General features: G+C 44.9%; 1 protein-coding gene across 1 annotated transcript in view; it reads right to left on the bottom strand.

The window, feature by feature from the left end:
- Window positions 1-1,653: 1,653 nt before the first annotated feature.
- The window catches only part of PHF21A (PHD finger protein 21A), a 161,569-nt gene continuing 144,265 nt past the window's right edge, over window positions 1,654-18,957 (bottom strand). The window contains 9 exon segments of the mRNA XM_033119610.1: window positions 1,654-3,328; window positions 4,533-4,636; window positions 5,057-5,132; window positions 8,104-8,190; window positions 8,192-8,260; window positions 13,989-14,152; window positions 16,672-16,732; window positions 17,216-17,295; window positions 18,047-18,098. Of these exon segments, the coding sequence (XP_032975501.1) occupies window positions 3,071-3,328; window positions 4,533-4,636; window positions 5,057-5,132; window positions 8,104-8,190; window positions 8,192-8,260; window positions 13,989-14,152; window positions 16,672-16,732; window positions 17,216-17,295; window positions 18,047-18,098 (951 nt within the window). The 3' untranslated portion in view covers window positions 1,654-3,070.

Raw genomic sequence — 18,957 nt, 5'->3', positions numbered from 1 at the left:
GTCTCACTTGGTCACAAGCATCCACAGGTGTCAGGGGACAGAGGGAGGGTCTTTGTCAGGACAGTGAAGGAAAAGGAGACGGTTCACTAGAGCCTTTTCTTTGCAGTAAGGGCTGTTCTGTAATTTGAGTCCAGATGTGGGTTTGGGGCAGGGTGCATTTTGCACTCCATACTAGCTGACTCCCAAACAGCTCTTATCTGAACTTCAGGAAGAATCCATACCCCAACCTTAGGCTAGGTCAGAGTAGGACTGCTCAGCCGCAGGCAAAACACTCGTCAAGTCCTACCCGTGTCCCCACCCCCGGGAACCCTCAGGCAGCCCCTTTCTGAGCAAAGGCCTCTAGTGATAGTTTTGTGTGGCAACCCCCAGCCTCTGGGCCCAGACAAGTCAAATGCGAGAGCTGAGACAGGGCCTACCATCTGCCGCTGGGCTCGGAACCTCTGCCAACTATTCGTCCAACCAGTCCAGGCATCTCCAAAGCTCCCTGACTAGACATAGCACCTTGGTTTCTGGACGAGGAAAGGGAGCTCCTCTCTGTCCCCTCAGGCAACCTTGCAGCCAGGGCCTGACTCTGAGGCCTGTGCAGCCACACTTAATCTCCTTTCATAATCTCCCTGGGAAGATGAATGAAAACAGTTGGTAGAGATGAGACATGTTTAACCTCAGAGGTGTCTCTGTTGCATTTGCTTTCAGGATCCACCTTTGTCTCTCTGGGTCTAACTGGGTGAGGGAGAAACTAATGGGACCTTTTCTGCCCCTCCTAGACTCTGGCCACTAGGAGGCATGGGGTGGGCTTGGGGGAGATGCTCTGGGAGGGCCCCCATCTCCCTCCTGTAGGCCGGGTGTGCAATGGGCAAAGGACTCCAGTGGGAGCACACACCTGACAAAATGTATTTCCTACAAGGCAAGATGATAGAAATGGTCCAAGCCTTTCAGAACCCTGGTTTTCTCAAGAGGGAGACCGGCCAAGCCAAGGCAGGCACAGCGATTCCAGCCACGGGTCACCCAGGAATCGTATGGGTGGGAAAAATGGAGTAAACTCCATCTTGGGTGCCTGGAACCAGCAGGCCGAGAAAGGGGCTGGAGATTCAGAACTCTCTTCAATGGCAAGACACATACAAAGGCCACCCTGGGGCTCTCTGTCTCAGAGACACCCTGTACCCTCAAGACATCTCATTCCTTCCTTCTTTCTAAGCACCAAGGGCTGATGCAGCCAGCCTGCCCCCTGCACCCTCCCAGGAAGGCCAGGGTGCATGGGCACCAATGAGTTTCACTGACCATTTCCTTCCGAGTTGTCCCCCAGGCACTCAAAATGCTGGTGGCTGAAAGACCGAGAGCAGCACCAAAGGAAGGGATCTTATTTAGGCACCAGCCTTTTGCTCTAGCAAAATCCCAGGGGACAATGGGTGGGGCCCTGATACCATTCACACTCCGTCTGGGCTTCAAACACTGGAGCCCGGGCCCTGCACCAAGCAGCGAGGGCAGACTTTTCTGAGGAGGGGAGAATGGTGGGAGAGCCCCACCCCTGCCCGGCGGGGCAGCCTTCCGAGGACACAAATCACGGAGACTAGCTCACCAGTCTTGAGACACAAACACAGCAAAATGTCATCATGATCAGCAGGTTCTGTGCTAAAAAATTATAACTACACAGCATTTTCTCCAGTTCTGACACCTTTTTAATAGAAATCACTGTTTTTAGGAAACAAATAGCACTTTTGTAATTTTTTACAATGTTTCTTACCTTGATCTTAATTTAAGTAACACTAGGAAGACCTCAATATCTTTTATTTTCCTTTTTAATTTAAAAAAAAGTTGCTGTTGTTTTTTTTCCCCAGATACAAAGATTTTTTTGCCCTTGCATAAAAAAACAGTGCCCCGAACGATGACACAAGGACTCACACAGACTCACTGGACCTCACTGACACTATGATTCCTATTCTACCATGCAAGGTCTCGACTACCCTTAATTGGACTGTCAGCCTGAAAAACAGCTTTTCTATTCCTTATTTTAGTTTTTGTTACCAAAAAAGTAAAATAAACAACAAAATAAAACTTTTTTGAAAGAAAAAAAGAACAAAAACAAAAATTAAAAAAAAGGAAAAAAGAAATGTCTCCATTCAATTCACACACACCTGGGTCGCGTGCTGCTTCGCTCAGGATCTTCTCTTTTTATAAATATAGAAAAGGGATGGAGCTTGTTTTCAAGTAAAATCACTGATCCACCTTGTTTCCTTCCTCGACACACACACACCCTTCTTCCCTGCCCTGGGCAAGGGCCGGGCTGAGCTCGGCTCTGCTTGTTCTCGGAGAGGGAAGGAACCGGACCATCGGGGACACGCACCAATTTGCCAAAGCAGGGAAGGAAGTGTGGGAGTGGTGGGGCGCCCACGCGGGGGCGCGGAGTGCTCGGGAGAAGGACCTGATGGCTGTCCTTGGTGTCCACCTCTCCGTGCACAGTGTCCCACCCCAGACAATAAGAAATACTGCTTGTTTGATATACTTTCCCCCCACCCGGCTCCCCCCCATTCCCTCCCCATCCCTCCTCTGGGCACTGGGGTTGGTTAAATCTCGATTTCCTTTTTTGGTTTTATAGTAGTGAAAGTTGAGAAACAGGAAAGCCCACACACTCTTTGGACTTGTCTTCTCTACCTATACAAACGGCTCGGCAAATAAGGATCTGAAACCTGCTCTCCTCCCTCCACCCGTCCCTGCTCCCACCCAACAAAACAAAAACAAACCCATCGTGGCTGTGGAGGCTGCTGCAGGCACACACTGGTGTATAATAGAGAGAGTAAATATATTATTTCACTTGGCATGGTGCTGGCAAAGAACCTCCAGCTGGCACTATTTCATGTAACATGGTCCAATCTTTGCATGTACACACAGAATAAGAAGGATCAATTGGCAAACTCTGGTGCCACCTGGCACAAGCATCTTCTCTCTCTCTGGAACCAAAGAACCAAAAGAATTCTGTACTTTCCAGAAGAAATCCGGCTTTGCTTTTCTAGAGTCTTCAGTGTTTTGCTCTCCTTGCCGCCGGGATCCCGTGGCTTCTCCTAGCAGGGCTCTGTTATTTAGTCTCTTCCCCCTGGTTACAGTTCGCTGTGCAGCTCTGAGAGGAGGGGGAGGGGGCCGGTGTGGAGGTGGTGGCGTTGGCAGGGGGGGTGCAGTCCGGGCCATTGGACATGGCCCCCACAGTGGCCTCAGAGTCTACAGGTTTGGAGAGGTCAATGCCGTGGATGAGGCGGATCAGCTGTTTCACCTTCTCCAGGGAGCTGTGCATCTCCTTCTGCCGGGCCAGGATGGTGTTCTTCATCTCCATGCATTTCTGCAGCAAATGAGAGGAGCGGCAGCACTGAGCCTGCGCTGTTTCTGACAGCCCGGCAGCTGGCTAGTGTGCTGCCCCTCTGGAGTGGGCGCTACGAGGAAGCCCAAGAGGTAGGAGAGGGGGCGAGTGAGCGGTTCAGAAGCCAACTGTACGTGACACTAGGACTTAAAGCCAAAGGTGAACGACCACTCTAATACCACGGAATAAAAGTCATTTTAAAAACAAAGCTCCCACAGCTGTGCTGAAGCTGCTTTGGGCAGGCTGTGGTTTGCGTCCGCCGGGCTGATGGGCGCTAAGATAGTCTGGACTGGACTGAGCCGTCCAGGGCAGAAAACGAGCCCGGGCCACCTGGATTCAATGGAGGGCCTCCTGAGGCTCACTCGGTCAGCAAGAATTCAGAGGGAGGGCCTGGGGCGGGACAGCCACTCAGGAGAATCAAAGACCTCAGCCCACAGAACCCCTTCCGTTCGGTCACTGGTCATCTTTTGCCCTTTTGCCCTCGGCCTCCCACACCGGTTGGTTTCTGTTCTAGGCAGGGTAAGAGATGTGAAAGCTGCATGCCACCGGTAGTATGGTGTGGAGGACACCAGCTGGTGCCCGTGAATGCTGAGGTCATCTCACTCCAACAAGGGACAACGGAAAACTTGCTTCTGTCGCAAGGAGCCTCCAAATCCCTGGTGCAAATACAACCCTCTTTCCTACCTGGACAGGGCCGGCTGGGCAGTATTTCCTTCCAATACTTGTCTCTACAAACCCCCCTTCCACAGGCTGGTTAGGAAAACCTGGAAATGTGATCAGCATGGTGTGGGCAGGAGGGAAGGGTCCTGCAGACGGACCTACTGGCTCAGGCAACTAGATGGAATCACAGGCAGGGACCTGGTCTACGTGTGCCCAGTGTCACAGGCTGCTGCCAAACACGCTCAGGAACACATGGGGGTGGTGGCTACACTGTTGTAGCCGCTCCTCTTTTCTGCCTGGAGACTGAAAATCCTCTCAGATCAAAGCCAAGAGGATGCTGCAAGCTTAGCGAAGGCACCTGTACCCGAGGGCCAGCTCTAACTGGTGACAAACTTTGCATCTGCCCAAGTTAATGGTGTTAATAAGCTGAAGGACCCGGATAGCCCCTGGGAACCACATGTACTGCTTTGTATGTGCAAAGTTCTGTATTTCTGTATCTATCCTTGAAGGCACGAGGTTTACTTACACTTATAGAATTGCTGAGCTGTTTCACCTTCTGCTCTAGTTGTTCTCTTTCTTGTTTTAAATCTGAACTCCATTTAAGTAACTTCTGTTTCTCTTCTTCTTTTGCTGAAAAAATAAGAAACTGTTTGTAACAATAAGTTCTTTGAAAAGGCCACTGTGTTCACAATGATTACCACCGAAGAAAATATTTTCTCCAAAGCTCCCCCAGAACCCCACAGCTTCCCGAGCCCCACAGCTCTGAGCCCCACAGCCAGTGCACCGACCTGCCCACCTGGAGTTTCCCCTTTACATGTGTAGCTACACTAAGAAAGTTGTCAGTGGCTTGAGCCTGGCTTTACATAAACGAGATCGACTTCTCCGCTTCCCTCCCCAAGAAATAGCTACACAACTTTCTACTTCATTCAATAAAAACTTGTCATTTTTAAATTTCCTTTTGAAAACAAAGCAAATACTACCTTCCAGTACTTTTTTTTTTTTTTTAAATAAGGGAGGATTACACAAAAGGGAGCATGGATAATTCTTTACCTGCTTTGTAGGCAATATAGGAATGAACAATCGCTAAAGTTCCAGGCCATGGAATTGCTTCTTCCTTCTTCAGCATCTGAAAAGATTTTTAGAATTTTACCTTAAGAGGTATACATACACATCCCCTGTGTAATATCAGGCAACGGTGTCTGTAGCTACTGGCAGACAAAATCCAGGAATGATTTTGGTGGCAGTACTGCAAAACCCTGGTCTATAGTTCTGGACTATAAAGTTCCAGATATCAGCCTGAGAGAAGGAGGTACAACACAGGAAGAGCCAAGCCACCTAAGCCCTCGTTCAGAAAGAGGCTATGACTTGGCTGGACGTTCCTATCTTTTCATACGTGCCACATGACCCCCACCACCTCCCCACAGCCAGAACCACCAGCATAAGCTGCAAGTCTGCATGATGGCAGCAGCCACTGAAAGTTTCGTCCTTGATCTGACATGGGCTGCCGGTCTCAATTTGAGCTTTTTATGTCCCTCAAAGGCAGCCCGAACAAGGAAATTAAATGTCAGTTCCAAATTCTAAAGTATAATCTAGACCCCGTGTGGAAAATGATCAGAGAGGGTCACAAGGCTGCAACTGAAAGAGAACATAGAGAGAACTGTCTCTACTAATTACATCAGGGAGACGCTAGGACGAGGACTGAGAATAAAAGGGGAAAACCAGAATTCTCTCCAACCAGGATTCCAAGGAACTGAGCAGCATCCCAAACTCTGCTCAGCTACTGAGCTCATTTATGTATTGTTTACACTTTGCCTATTTCCAAAAAGACTGCTTATAATACAAATATAAAGATACATGGACAGTTCAGAATAAGAAATCAGAAACTAAGCAGAGAAGGAGGAAAGAGGCTGGGACAATTAATGCGCCACATAATGTTTTGGTCAATGACAGACCGTCTATACGAGGGTGTGATAAAGAAATATGGCGAATGTTTAAATTAAAAAAATTATTACAGTGAAAGACACATTGCCATTAAGCCCCCTCAAAACACTCCCCGTTGCTTTGAACACACTTATCCCATCGCTTTTGCCACTTCTGAAGCAGTTCTGGAAGTCCTCTTTCGTGAGTGTCTTTAGTGGTGCTGTCATGGCTGCCTCGATGTCCTGAATCATTTTGACTTTGGGGAAGAGCCAGAAGTCACACGGTGCCAGATCTGATGAATAAGGTGGATGAGGACACACCGTAATGTTTTTATTTGACAGAAATTGCCGTACCAGGAGCGATGTGTGACACGGAACGTTGTCATGATGGAGGATGATTTATGGCACCCTTTAAAACACACCTTCTCTCAACTGATTGCACTGAACAAGCTGAAACTTGTCACACATTGTTACTAAGGTTCGATGAGCTGTTTCCCGTATTGAAGACTCGGCCTTTCCGCTGGATGGCACTCAGAGTAGCATTCACCATGTTTCTTGATCACAATGGAAAGGCTCTGTGTCACACATTGCTTCTGATATGGCAACTTCTGTCAAATAAAAACATTACAGTGTGTCCTCATCCACCTTATTCACTGAATCTGGCACTGTGCGACTTCTGGCTCTTCCCCAAAGTCAAAATGACCATGAAAGGGAAATGTTTTGAATTGATTCAGGACATGGAGGCAGCCACAACAGTGCAACTAAAGACACTCATGACAGAGGACTTCCACAACTGCTTCAGAAAGGGCAAGAATGATGGAATAAGTGTGTTCGAAGCGAGGGGGAGTGTTTTTTGAGGGGGATTAATGGCAATGTGCATTTTACTGTAGTAATTTTCTTAACTTTTATTTATTTTAAGTGTGCTTTTCCAGGACCCATCAGCTCCAAGTCAAGTAGTTGTTTCAATCTAGTTGTGGAGGACGCAGCTCACAGTGGCCCATGCGGGGAATGAACCGGCAACCTTGTTGTTAAGAGCACCGCGCTCTAACCGGCTGCCCTTAATTTCTTTTATTTAAACAATCACGGTATTGCTTGACCACATCTCGTATAATGGTGGTCCCATAAGATAATAAAGGAGCTGAAAAACTCCTATTGCCTAGTGAAGTAGCTGTCCTAACATTATAGTGTAACACATTGCTCATGTCTGTAGTGATGCTGGTTGTAAACAAACCTACTGTGTTGTCCAGTCATACAAAAGTATAGCACATACAACTGTGTGCAGTACGTAGTACTTGATAATAAATGACTGTTACTGGTTTATGTATTTACCATACTATATACTTTTTACATACATTGGCGTGTACTCTTTCTACTTATTAAAAGCAAAAAGTTTGCTGCAGAACAGTATGCCATGCTACATCGCATGTTTATCACATCTCTTGATCGCGTCATTTTCTCTTGTGTTTGATTTAATCCCGTGTTGTTTTGCACAGTAACGTGCTGCCCAGGCCTGCGGCCCAGGAGCAATAGTCTCCACCACTCAGCCTAGGTGTGCAGGCGGCTGGACCATCTAGGTGTGTGTAAGGTATGTGCACTCTGCGATGTTGGCATAGCGACGGAACCACCTAACGCCACATTTCTCAGAATGTGCCCCCGTCTTCAAGCAGCACATGACTCTATGTTTGCCTTTTAAGTCCTGAAATATTAAGATAGCACTTTACAGTTAGTTCTCTGATCCTGATGACAACACGGGTTAAAAGTGAAACTTGTTATCTGAATTAAACAATCAATTGAGCACTTTCATTTAAACATTCTATTTTCAAAAAAGTTTCAAAACCATATATTGTGTTTGGACCATTCTTAAGAGAATAAAGCAGAAAGTCTTATGGACTTTTAAGGGTCAAGGTAATGATAAGTCATTTCAAATAAAAAGGAGGCAGTTAGGGCCTCTCCACCTACACACGGAGTCACAGCCTCATGCATACGACAGAGAACCTCCAAGGGCCGGATGCTGTGCGGTTTTAAGTGTTGTGCTGTGAACAGGGCAGATGTGGCCTGGAAAACTACTGGGAAAGGGAAGAGACTCCGCCATTTCCCCAGCTCAGAGGGGAAAGGCAGTCCTTCCGACTGTGTTCTTTCTCCTCCTTGGCCTGCACTCTGCCTGACTCCCCACAGTACCTGGTCCTGACACCTGGGACAGATCCACATGCCCTTGGGAATTGTTTTCAGAGGAGGGTCTAAGCAGTCCAGATGATACACACGGGAAACACGTGTCACACATCAGCAACTGACCACTTTTTCTACAAACGCTGCAAAAATCCTCATGGATATCACCCTATGAAAGTGAGAGAAAAGGTAAGAGAAAGGACAAAAAGGTAAAATGTAAATGTTAACATGCACATTCTGGATACCTATAAATGTTTTAGGACAATCAGCTGTGCCCCTTCTAACATGTTACAAGAGTATTCAAGAAAAGTAGTAATTACCAATGGTACAAGCCCCCGCCTGCCCCATACAGCTGAGGTTCCCTGGGCAGGGGAAGTATTCTGAGTTTTAAAGTAGACTTTATAGGGAAGCTCTGTAGTCACCTAGGCCAAAATTAATTTTACAGGTGATAGCTCAGCATTTATTACGTTTTGGCAGAGTCCAACCCACAAATCAGAAAGTTTAAAGACATTGAAATCCATTCATCAAAGTGTTCTATAATATGATACAAACAATTCTCATTACCTATCATTTTTGGAGGGACTTTAGAAGGATTGGGAAAGGAAACAGACAAGACATGGAATTTTGCTAAACTCTTTGCTTGCTCAGGGAGAAAAAATATAGTGAAAGTTCAAATGGGAAAAGATTAAGTCAGGAGCAAATTAAACGCATATGAGCTTTCTAATATGAAGAATTTAAACAGCCACAGCAACAGCTGACAATGTTCTCTCTTAAAACCAGTATTTGGCATTTGCTGTTCAATGGACCATTCTATTCCGGGAGGCTTTATTCCTCCCTGTAAAACACTTCACCAGATGGGAAAAGGAGAGAAGCCCCAGTGCGCTCTGCCTGTCTCCCCCACCCTCATCAGTGATTTCTAGTACTCAGGTTAAGTCTGCTGGAGCCCTCTGAACAGAAGGCACAATCAGAAAAAAAACCCAAAGCTGATCTACTTAAAATTTGCAGAGGACAACAGTAAAAAAAAAAAAAAGAGGTATTCAAGAGATATTTTTCAGCAAGTCAATCCCTGGCCTGTTCTCTGAATGGGATTAATGCCTGTGACAAAGACACCAGGAAAGGGAAGACTGAAGGGACATGTCAGAGGTGAGCCAGCAGAGGCAGGGCCACAGCTTGGTGCAGACAGACCGCTTTTCACCTCCAATGTGTTGTTTTCGATTTCGAGGCTATTCTGCCAAAAAGCCTAACTCAGAAATACGCACAGGAAGCAATGATACAGACAGCAATGCTCAATTTTTCCCTTTCTGTGATATAACCCCTCAACCACCACGGGTGAAGGAACAGCTTCCCAGACCTACAATTTCTCTCTATAGGAAAGGAAGCTTTCCCTATAATTCACTAGGGTATCCAGCAGCCTAGAAAACCAGCTGTAAAAAGATGTAAGATAATCAGAGTGTGGATGGATTTTAACCTTTCTTAGTAAGAAAATGTTATCTTTGGACAGTAAAAAAAGGTAACTTGGTACATGTACAAAAATACTGCGTGAGAAGGCAGCTGAACAATTCAACTTCCAGGCACTGAAAGAGGTAAGGTTTCATCCCTCAATGAATCATGACTTTCTTCTTTTAGTGTTAAAATCAGGCTGAGGAACGCTCTTCTCTAGAGAGCTAGTCTTTCTTGAACCCTAGCTCCATGTTCTAAGTCTGCATCTTTATGAGGTTTATAAAAATTTTATGGTTTCAGAGAGTGTATTACATGAAATCACAGACAAAATTATCAGTGATGAAATAAATAAGACACACTGACTATCTTATTCAGAGGGATTGTTGGGTAAGAGTTCTCACTTTCCTTTGCTCCTGAGTAAGGAGAACATCAAGTGGAAGGTGGAGAGAATATAAAATAAAAATTAAATGATTTCTTTCAAGTTGCTAAAGGAAAGAAAAACTTCCTATCCTCTTTACAGACCCTGTAACAGCAGTTTACTTTGTCTTTATGGTGTCAGGAACCTATTTACATTCTTAAAATTACTGAGGACCTCAAAGAGCTTTTATTTACGTGAGTTATATATATCAGTATCTACTGTATTAGAAGTTTAACATTTTTTAATTTTTAAGTAATTATAGAATCACAGGTCATAAAAATAGTGTACTGAAACAATTTAAACCCCCAGAAGACACGTGTGTACTCTTCCACTAGCCCTCAGTGATGACATCATCACATCATGTAGTATCTGGAAACTCCACTGTTCACTCTTGGGAAAATGAGAACGAAAATGAAAAAGAATGTTTTAGTATTATTATGAAAATAATTTTGATTTTGTGGAGCCCCTAAAGAGTCTCAGGATCTCCAGACTCTACTTGAGAACTACTGCCCATATAAATGAATATAAAATGACAAGATACGTATTTCATCCACACAGAATTGGTCTTTGCTTCAAGAGAGCAGAGGAAAGTCTTACGGAGGTGCTGCATCAGGTCAAAAAGCTTAGGCTTTGGTGACTGACCAAATATTACCATAAACCAAATGGTACGTTGAAAGATGGTGACCCATGATTCTTTTGCTAGGAGCTGAGGACATGTTTTTTAGACACACCCTGATTATATCAATTGCAACTTTGCCTAAATGATTTTATAACTATGTCAACATATCTTCCCTGCTCATAAAAATGATGATACTGGCAACAAGGTATATCCTGAGCATCAGTGTCTGGCTGGGTCTTGTATTACCACGGCCTTCTAGATGGTTATTGATCTCCAGGAAATGCCTGCCTCTCAACTGTTATTGCTTAATTAATGTTGTTGGGGTTTACGCCACCCAGCAGCAAATATACAGAGCCCTGTGTGATTTTAATCACTGCCACTGTAGGAATACTGAAAGTAGTAGAAATCAATTATCTTTCAAAAAAAAAAAAAAATCCCTTCCACTAGGTTTAACCTAAGGAAGTTCTCAATGTATTTAGTGGTTTTAGAAAAGCTTCCCTTTGCCTTTAGATTTCTGAAAAGAAAAGTGTTTGCATTTTAAGACAAAACCTGGCGGAAGCTTTCAGTTTGTGATTTAATCTGAGTGGATCCTTTCAAGAAAACCATTTTATAAACCCCCTCAGCTAAAAATCACAAAAAATAAAACCCCAGTTTAGGAGAGACTCACACGCAGAACCACAAAATCATCTGTTCCCAGCATTGTGCAGCACCCTGGGGGTGCCCTGCCAAGAAGCTATGAGCTGTCACTCCCTTTGGTAACACTTCACCCGAAGAAAAGTTGGGACAATCTTTGATGCCAGCAAACAAGGTTTCTAACAGGAACTCCTGCTGCTGATCAACAAAACAGGTAGAACACCGGACTCAATTACTAATGCCAAATGTCGAGGAAGCTGGATAAAATGCTGAATCTTGAGGGCAAGCCACCATCTATGTGCAAGGAAGGAAACCTGCCAGAGAACAGACCTCTTCTACAAAGGTCCCCCAAAGATGACCCTTCCTTTGTTTGCTTTTTAACACTTCCTTTGTTTGCGAATATTAACTCAGGCTGTGCACATGGTATTCCTTTGCTCTCTGGAGAGACGTGGACCATTAGTGTTAGTTTGGTGCAAAAGTAATTGCTGTTTAAAAGGTTAATGATAATTGCAAAAACTACAATTACTTTTGCACCAACCTAATAAATACTGAGAACCTGTAAATTCAAGGGACATTTTACCTGAAGATGATCCTAAAGACGAGCTCTGTAATTCCCAAAAGAAATGGCACATGGACAAAACAAACCTCTTGGTTTCCCTCCCCAAACCCGCTCCTATCACCTCAGGCAACGGCACCTTCAACTTTCTAGCTCTTTAGGCCCAAAACTCTGGATTCACCGTTGACTATTCTTTTTCTCATACTCCATTATCTAATCCTGCTGGCTCTTCAAAACAGATGCAGACTAGACTTGATCTCTTTTCTCCGACTCTGCCTGTTCGGTCCTATTCGGCCAAGCCAGCCAGCATCGCCTCTTGCCTGGACGACTGCGACAGCCTCCTGTCTGCTCTCCCTGCTTCCCATCTATCCTCTCCACAGGCTCTTCTCCATAGTTCACACACAAAATCCAAATCGATTTTGCAAACATCTTAAAATAATAAACACAGGCAAGAACCGTCAAAGGATGCTAAAACCTCTGGGTAACAGTTTGTTGGGGAACTGGAGATTGATACAGACTCACAGCGATCTCCATCAGAAGAAATAGGCACCTCTACAAGTGGAGAAATTTGATGGAATCTCTTTTAAGAGATGAAAGTTAACATCGCCAACAACGGCACAGCTTGACAACACAAGCCTCCTGTTGTGATGTCCTGAGGACACTTCATCACTTATTTAGTGTTGCCACAAAAATGCATACCTCGAATCTATTCTTGAGGAACCAAGGGCATTGAAATGGACGGACCCTCTACATACTAGCAACTGGCCTATCTTTTTAAAAATGGCAATGTCATGAAATACAAAGAAAGGCTGAGAAACTGTCCCAGAGGACAGTAAAGAGACTAAAGAGATAATACCGTGACAATAAAGGTCAAGAAGTAATCTTACATTGGATCCTGGAGCAGAAAAAAAAATGCTACGAAGGCAATTATTGGAGAAATCCAAATATCAACTGTATATTATATAGTAATATTTTATATTAAATTTCCTCAACTTGAAAACTGCACCGTGGTTATGTCAGGGCGTGTGTGTGTGTGTGTGTGTGTGTGTGTGTGTGTATGTAGAGGGGAGAAGCATAGGTGGCAAAATGGTAACAACTGGTGAATCTAGGTGAAGGGTATACATTTCTTCTTTGTATTGTTGCTACAACTTTTCTGTAGATTTGAAAATTTTCAAAATAAAAACCTAAAAAATGATGTCCCTCTTCTACTCAAACACCTCTAGTGGTCTCCCATTTCACTTAGAGTAAAAGCCACAAGGCTTTGCACGACGGATCCTGCCCACCACTCTCGCCTGCTCACTGCCCCAGCTATTCTGGCCCCCTTGCTTTTCTTCCATGCCATGTACATTTCTACCTCAGGGCTTCTGCACTGCTCTTCCCTCTGCATGGAATGCTCTTCCCCCCACATACTCCCCTTTCTATCAGAGAGGCTTTCTCTCACCCCTCTTCATAAAAGAGCAACCTCCTGCCATAACTCCTTATGCTCCTTATTCTGTCCCACTGTTTTTCATAGCACTTATCGCTACCTGACATGTATGTTCATTTGCTTATCACCTGCCTCTGGCCATGCAATATGAGCTTCTTGAGGGCAGGGAGGCTGTTCTGTCCACAGCCTCAAGAATAGTGCTTGCTCAGCAGAGTAGCACTCAGTAAGTATTTGAGTTAAGTCACTGCTTTGTAAATGCTCATTTAAATACTTAGGGCACTGGTGGATACTCCTGCAGTTTCTGGGTAAAGGACTACTAAGTGTCTCACATTTTCTCAGGAATCTGTTTCTGACAAACTCTGCTGAATACAGATACTTTAAAGAAAAGTTTTCCACTTCTTGAATTCTACTTGAAGCAGGAAACAAGAACTAGGAAACAAGCTAGGGCAATGCACACCTTGTTCATTTTCCCCACCTCCAAAACACTGATGAGCGAAACTACGCGCCTTTCAAATACATGAGCTGACTCCCCAACCCCACCCCCCCTTCCTGAGAACTCATTCACATCAAATCCAGACTCTGAAAACTCTGACTGAGCCTTCTGATGTTGTGTTTAACCCGGGTCTCAAGGACACAGCAGGACGTGGGGCCCCAGCAGAAAGCTGCCTTCCTGGCAAAAAGTGTCCTTAGGGCCGACTGCTGTTCCAGGGTTAGTCAAGGAGATGCAGCTGGTAAGGAGACAACAGCATAACGGTTTCCCCAGTTTAAGCTCTCAGAATAAGTGAGCTTTTCCCAAGTTACTTACGTCTGTGGAGGTGGGGCTGGGCAGGGACACAGGCTGAACAGGTGCAGGGAAAGTGAATGTGGTCTCTGTCTTTTCATTTTCAGGGGAGTCAGGATGACTGGATGGGGGGGATGTTGGGGTAAGGGCTCCAAACCCCAGCACTGCATTGTATTTTGGAGGACGACCTATATACCAAGAGAAGGGAACAAAAGGGGAAAATGGGGAGGGAAAGAAAGGGGGAAAATGATCTTACATACCTTTGGCCAGTGTTCCTCATTGGCTAGCATGGAAAAGGAAGTGAGGTAGCAGACAGAAGGTTAATACAACAGTCCCAAAGAGAGGAAGAGAAGCAAAGATTTAAATGTCATTAGAAACAACTGCATGAGTCTCAAAAGAAGGGAGGGTAAGAGAGCCTTGGAGGATGACAGGAGGTGCTGGGGCATCTTGCCTTGGGCAGATAACAGTGACATTCCTGGACTATCACAATTTGAGATTTCTAATGTGGGAACCAAAGCGCACTGGGAGCCAAGGTCAAGAATAAGAATTTATTTTATTTTTCCCTGTCTTTTGCATATTTGTTCTCTAATGTTTCTCGGCACCCAATAGTCTCACAATAATATTAATGAATCTCTGTTCCCACAAACGGGTTTCTTTAGGATTTCTGCTTTTCCTTTTCTCTGCTGCCTACATTTTGGTCGTTTCACTGCTTGTGAGGGTGGAGAAAGGAGACAAAATTCAAGTTAACTATTCTTACCCTTTGCTAGTAGAGCTAGTGAGAGATTATGTTCTGGGAGGAACTGGACCCTAAGGGCTAAGAAGACGTCCTGTGCTTAAATACGAATTTAAGTAGGTCTGGACTCAGGTGCCCTCCCCAGCTGATCGAGAATTGTCTCCTTGCTTTCTATCACCAACATTCTGGTGAGCTGCATGTCTAAGAACGGGGGCTGTTCCAAAGTGTCAGGAAAGGCCATCATTAGCAACACTGCTGAGACCTGATCTGAGCAAGAGCATTTTGAATCAAACCTCCTGGCTATAGACGGTCTTAAATGAGCCCTAATGGATATGGAAACTCCAAGCCAACCATTCTTGCCGTATATGTCTAAGTCAGGCTCCTTGTCTCCTAAGGGCCAGGGTCACAGATTCTGAGCTGTGAGTGAACGGAAGTGCATGCCTAGAACACCACAGGAAAAGGAAGAGCCATAAAGGCACACACCTCCCTGCGAGCACTGGTGGATGGTATGGAGGATCAAGACTTTGCCAACAGTTATAATTTATATCAAAATTATGCACAGGAGTCCTGATTCTGTCCGACATTACCCAAATATGACCTATCTGTGTTAAATGGGCAATGTCTGCAGTACAAACACAGATCGCACTGGTTTGTCTTTTCTAGGGACTTTAGTGCTGTGAGAAGGAGAAGTGGAAGATGAACGTTCTTTGTTCACCCACAGAAGGCATATCCTAGGCATTGTGAATGCAGGTTTTCATTCTCTGACCTTGGCAAGAGATGCCAAGGTCTTTCTGGCTCATTTAACGCCTGTCCTCTTAGATACTGTCCACCAGCAGGCCAATTAACTGTGGCTTCTGGTTGGGGGCTCCTTTCTGAGAACTGTGTCAGAAGTCACTAAAAATCACCCAAAACAAAACAAAAAATAACCCATGATATGGATTACTGTGGCCCAGGAATTGATAGGAAACAATGACTTAGGGTTTCCCATCTAAGTATTTCTGACTACTTGAAGGACGGGCTGCTGCAACATGAGGATGGGTCAGACGGGTGGGTATGCTATCTCCTCGGGGGAGGAGGTGGTAATGATACAGTTGCAGCCCGCCCCAAGGCAGACAAAGGGTCGGAATGACCTCCTAAGCTTCCAATAGCTCTGAGATTGTGTGTGCATACGCAAAAATTAGTATGCTACTCCACTCACTCGGCAACCTTTCTAGCCTGGAACTGTAATTCAGGGACACATTATCATGTGGAGAAAGGGACCTTGGGATATATTACTGACATCAAAGAACAATTTCAGAACCTTGTTTATGAGCTCAAACTCTGAGCTATTAAGACCTATTAGGCCTGCACAGTGAGAGCTGCGGCTGCTGGCATCTTTGCCCCGCCTAAGAGTAGGTGGAACGCCTGCCCTGGGGAGGTCGGAAATACAGGGATGGAGCTCTTTAGGAATTTCTGTTTTCGGGAGCCTGTTTTGACAGTGACCTTTTCTTTCATTGTTGGAGATACCCTCTTCTCATACACTGTAAGTCCTTGGTGTGGCTCCCTCCCTCCTTCCTGGAAAGCCTCAGCTCACAGAAACTTAAGAGTCATGCTCGGGTCTTCTGGACTAAGAACACCTTGGCAACAGCAGAGCTCTGTTCTGCTCAGTGAGGCTAAAATGCTTCCTCGTACATGGTGTTCTGTTCACTGGGCTATTCAGGGGCGGTCTGCTGGGCCTGGGGCTGAAATGCTGCGTTAGGCCATTCCCCTGAGTCAGCTTTGCTGGAATCCCAGGAAAGGCAGCTTTTGACTAAGTATACAGAACTTTAATAAGAAATATCACTCTCTTTCTCTCCCATTCTCAGAGAATAACACAATACAACTATTTTCAAGGGATCTAGGAGTTAGGCTCTAGAACAATGGGAGGGAGAGGGAAAAAAACACAACAAAGAAAGCAACAGCAATAGCAAGGGAGAGAGAGAAAAAGGTACTCACCTCGCTTCCGGGTCCCAGGATGCATTGTACTGTTCAGGTACGTGACTGCACTCTTCTTGCGCTTTGAGGATTGATTGAAGAAGAAAAGGTGACTGGTTGGATAGCGTGGTGACTACTACTACTGGCAAAAGCTAACGGCCAAGCACTGCATGCCCACTAGTTAGTCAGTGTCAACACGCCCACTAGTTAGTGCTGGTTACCCCGAGGCCTCAGTGCTCATGTGTTTGATTATATGTACTTGGCTCTGACAGAATATTCTAGAGAGGTCTGCCTCTGCTCAGATGACAGTCGTGTTGAAGCCAGGGTGAGTTAAATTTTTTAAGGTAGGTTTGTATCTGTTCAAACTTAGGAAAAAAACTCAGGGGAAAGTAGTGAATAAGAAAAATGAAATAATGGGGTCAGCCAGGGGAAAATCCATTATTTCGCAAAGCTGGCCAAGTACAGTCAGGGTCCTGCTCGTAAGCGGGTTTTCACATGGGAGGTGCTGAACACGTCGTAAATAAAACCGCACAGTGAGGGAGGGCCAAGTTCTGGCAAGGAATACCTCTGGCTCAAAGACCGCTCCACTGTATACAGGATTTGCTGTTGTTCTTCTTTTTCGCTCTTGCCTCTTGCTTTGGATTTCTTGGGAAAGCAAAAGGTGTGAATTAGAAGAGAGGTATGGAGAACCTCAAAAACTTAATTTCATTGTTTTAACTATTAGTTTTCCCATGACGAATTACAAAAGGGGGCCAGTCTCTTTGTTTCACTGCCGCCTCCACAGCGGGAAGAATGTTGCTGGGAGCAAAAATATGTAGGACCAACTACCTTCACCTCTCAGAAAGCAGGACCATGCAGTCCCTCAGCATGGCTCTCTGTGACCGGGAGCTTAATGGCAGACCACACTAGCGAACAAGGTGTCCTGATTTATTTCTAGATCACTGTAATATAGGTGTGGATGAACTTTATCTATAGATCTAGAGTGAGTAACCATAGTTCGCCATTCTTGAATTAAGTAATCAAGACAGGTATAGCTTTGTAACTGTTCTTAAGATTCTGATAACCTAGAGTGACTGAAAAATATAGACAAATACTCGTCAGAGGGGCATTTGCTACTTCATGCTGTCAGGGGGGAAAAAAGTTCTCCTAAGTAAACAGAAGTAACCTTAATCCAGGCAACTGGATGGTTTCCGCAGGACAGTAGTGTGGATACATAATCATAGGAAGGGGAGGGAAAGCAATTGTTACTCTAAAGGAAATAAAGTCCACACTGATCGGATTATACTCTATTTGTGTTCCAGTTTTCTATTCTATTGCTGTACAATCAGACACCAACCATTTCAAGAACAAAGCTCTGGGTCAGAAGCAAGGCAACGTCACAAGTATCTTCTCTTACCTTCTAGATGGTCATGTGTTACCAACCCTAGAGACACCATGAAGGCAAGTTTCTGTGGCAGGGAAATAGAAGAAGAATATACTTCAGTTTGGGTTCTCACAAAGCCAATCACATGCCCCTAGACTCCAAGGGAAAGCCAGCCCCACAGGCTGCTTGCCTGAAGGAGGCCATGCTCAGGTAACAAAGAGCGGGGCACCCCCCACTCTTAGCAGCTATGGAGCCACTCTGCAGCTTTCCTGTCTTACAGGGACCACAAGAGAAGGCCAAGGCCTACATCTTCTACTTTCTCAATGACAGAAATCAGCACCTTGAGTGACCCAAGTTTCTTTCAATCCTCTTAGAGGAAAGAGGATTTCATATTCGAAAAACATGAAGAGCCTCCCATATAACTCCAAATGCTAAGGACTTCACTTGTCATATGTATATAAGGGTTTCTTATATTTTTACTACCACTGACTAGACAATGCTAATTCAAAGCTAAATGAGTGTTAGGAATGATAGCAGGTGGTTCTGTTTAATACCATGAGGCTTCAACCAAACATGGGCTTAAAAATTATGGGACAATTTCTCGCTGATGAAATTGATTAGGATGTTGCACCCCAAAGCTAGAACATCAGATGCTTGAAGTTGGAGTGAGCAACAAACCGACTCCTACTTTGCTCTCCGGTTGCATGTGGTCTGGCAAGTATGGCTTCATTTTCTGCTGTACCCACTACATGGCTGTTGTATATGCCAAATAATGCATCATCAATTTCTTTTGCTGATGAGTAAAGATCATTACCAACTGACAGGAGACAGACTCCTGTAGAATTATTTATACTACAGCTTGGTCTTTAAAACTCCTAACATCTTATCCTCAACATTCAATATCACGATATTTTGGCCTAAAGTGATTGATTCGGGCTATTCAA

The sequence above is a fragment of the Rhinolophus ferrumequinum genome, chromosome 11 (assembly GCF_004115265.2).
Source record: "Rhinolophus ferrumequinum isolate MPI-CBG mRhiFer1 chromosome 11, mRhiFer1_v1.p, whole genome shotgun sequence".
Classification (NCBI taxonomy): Eukaryota; Metazoa; Chordata; class Mammalia; order Chiroptera; family Rhinolophidae; genus Rhinolophus; species Rhinolophus ferrumequinum.
This window is presented reverse-complemented; position numbering and strand designations above follow the sequence as displayed.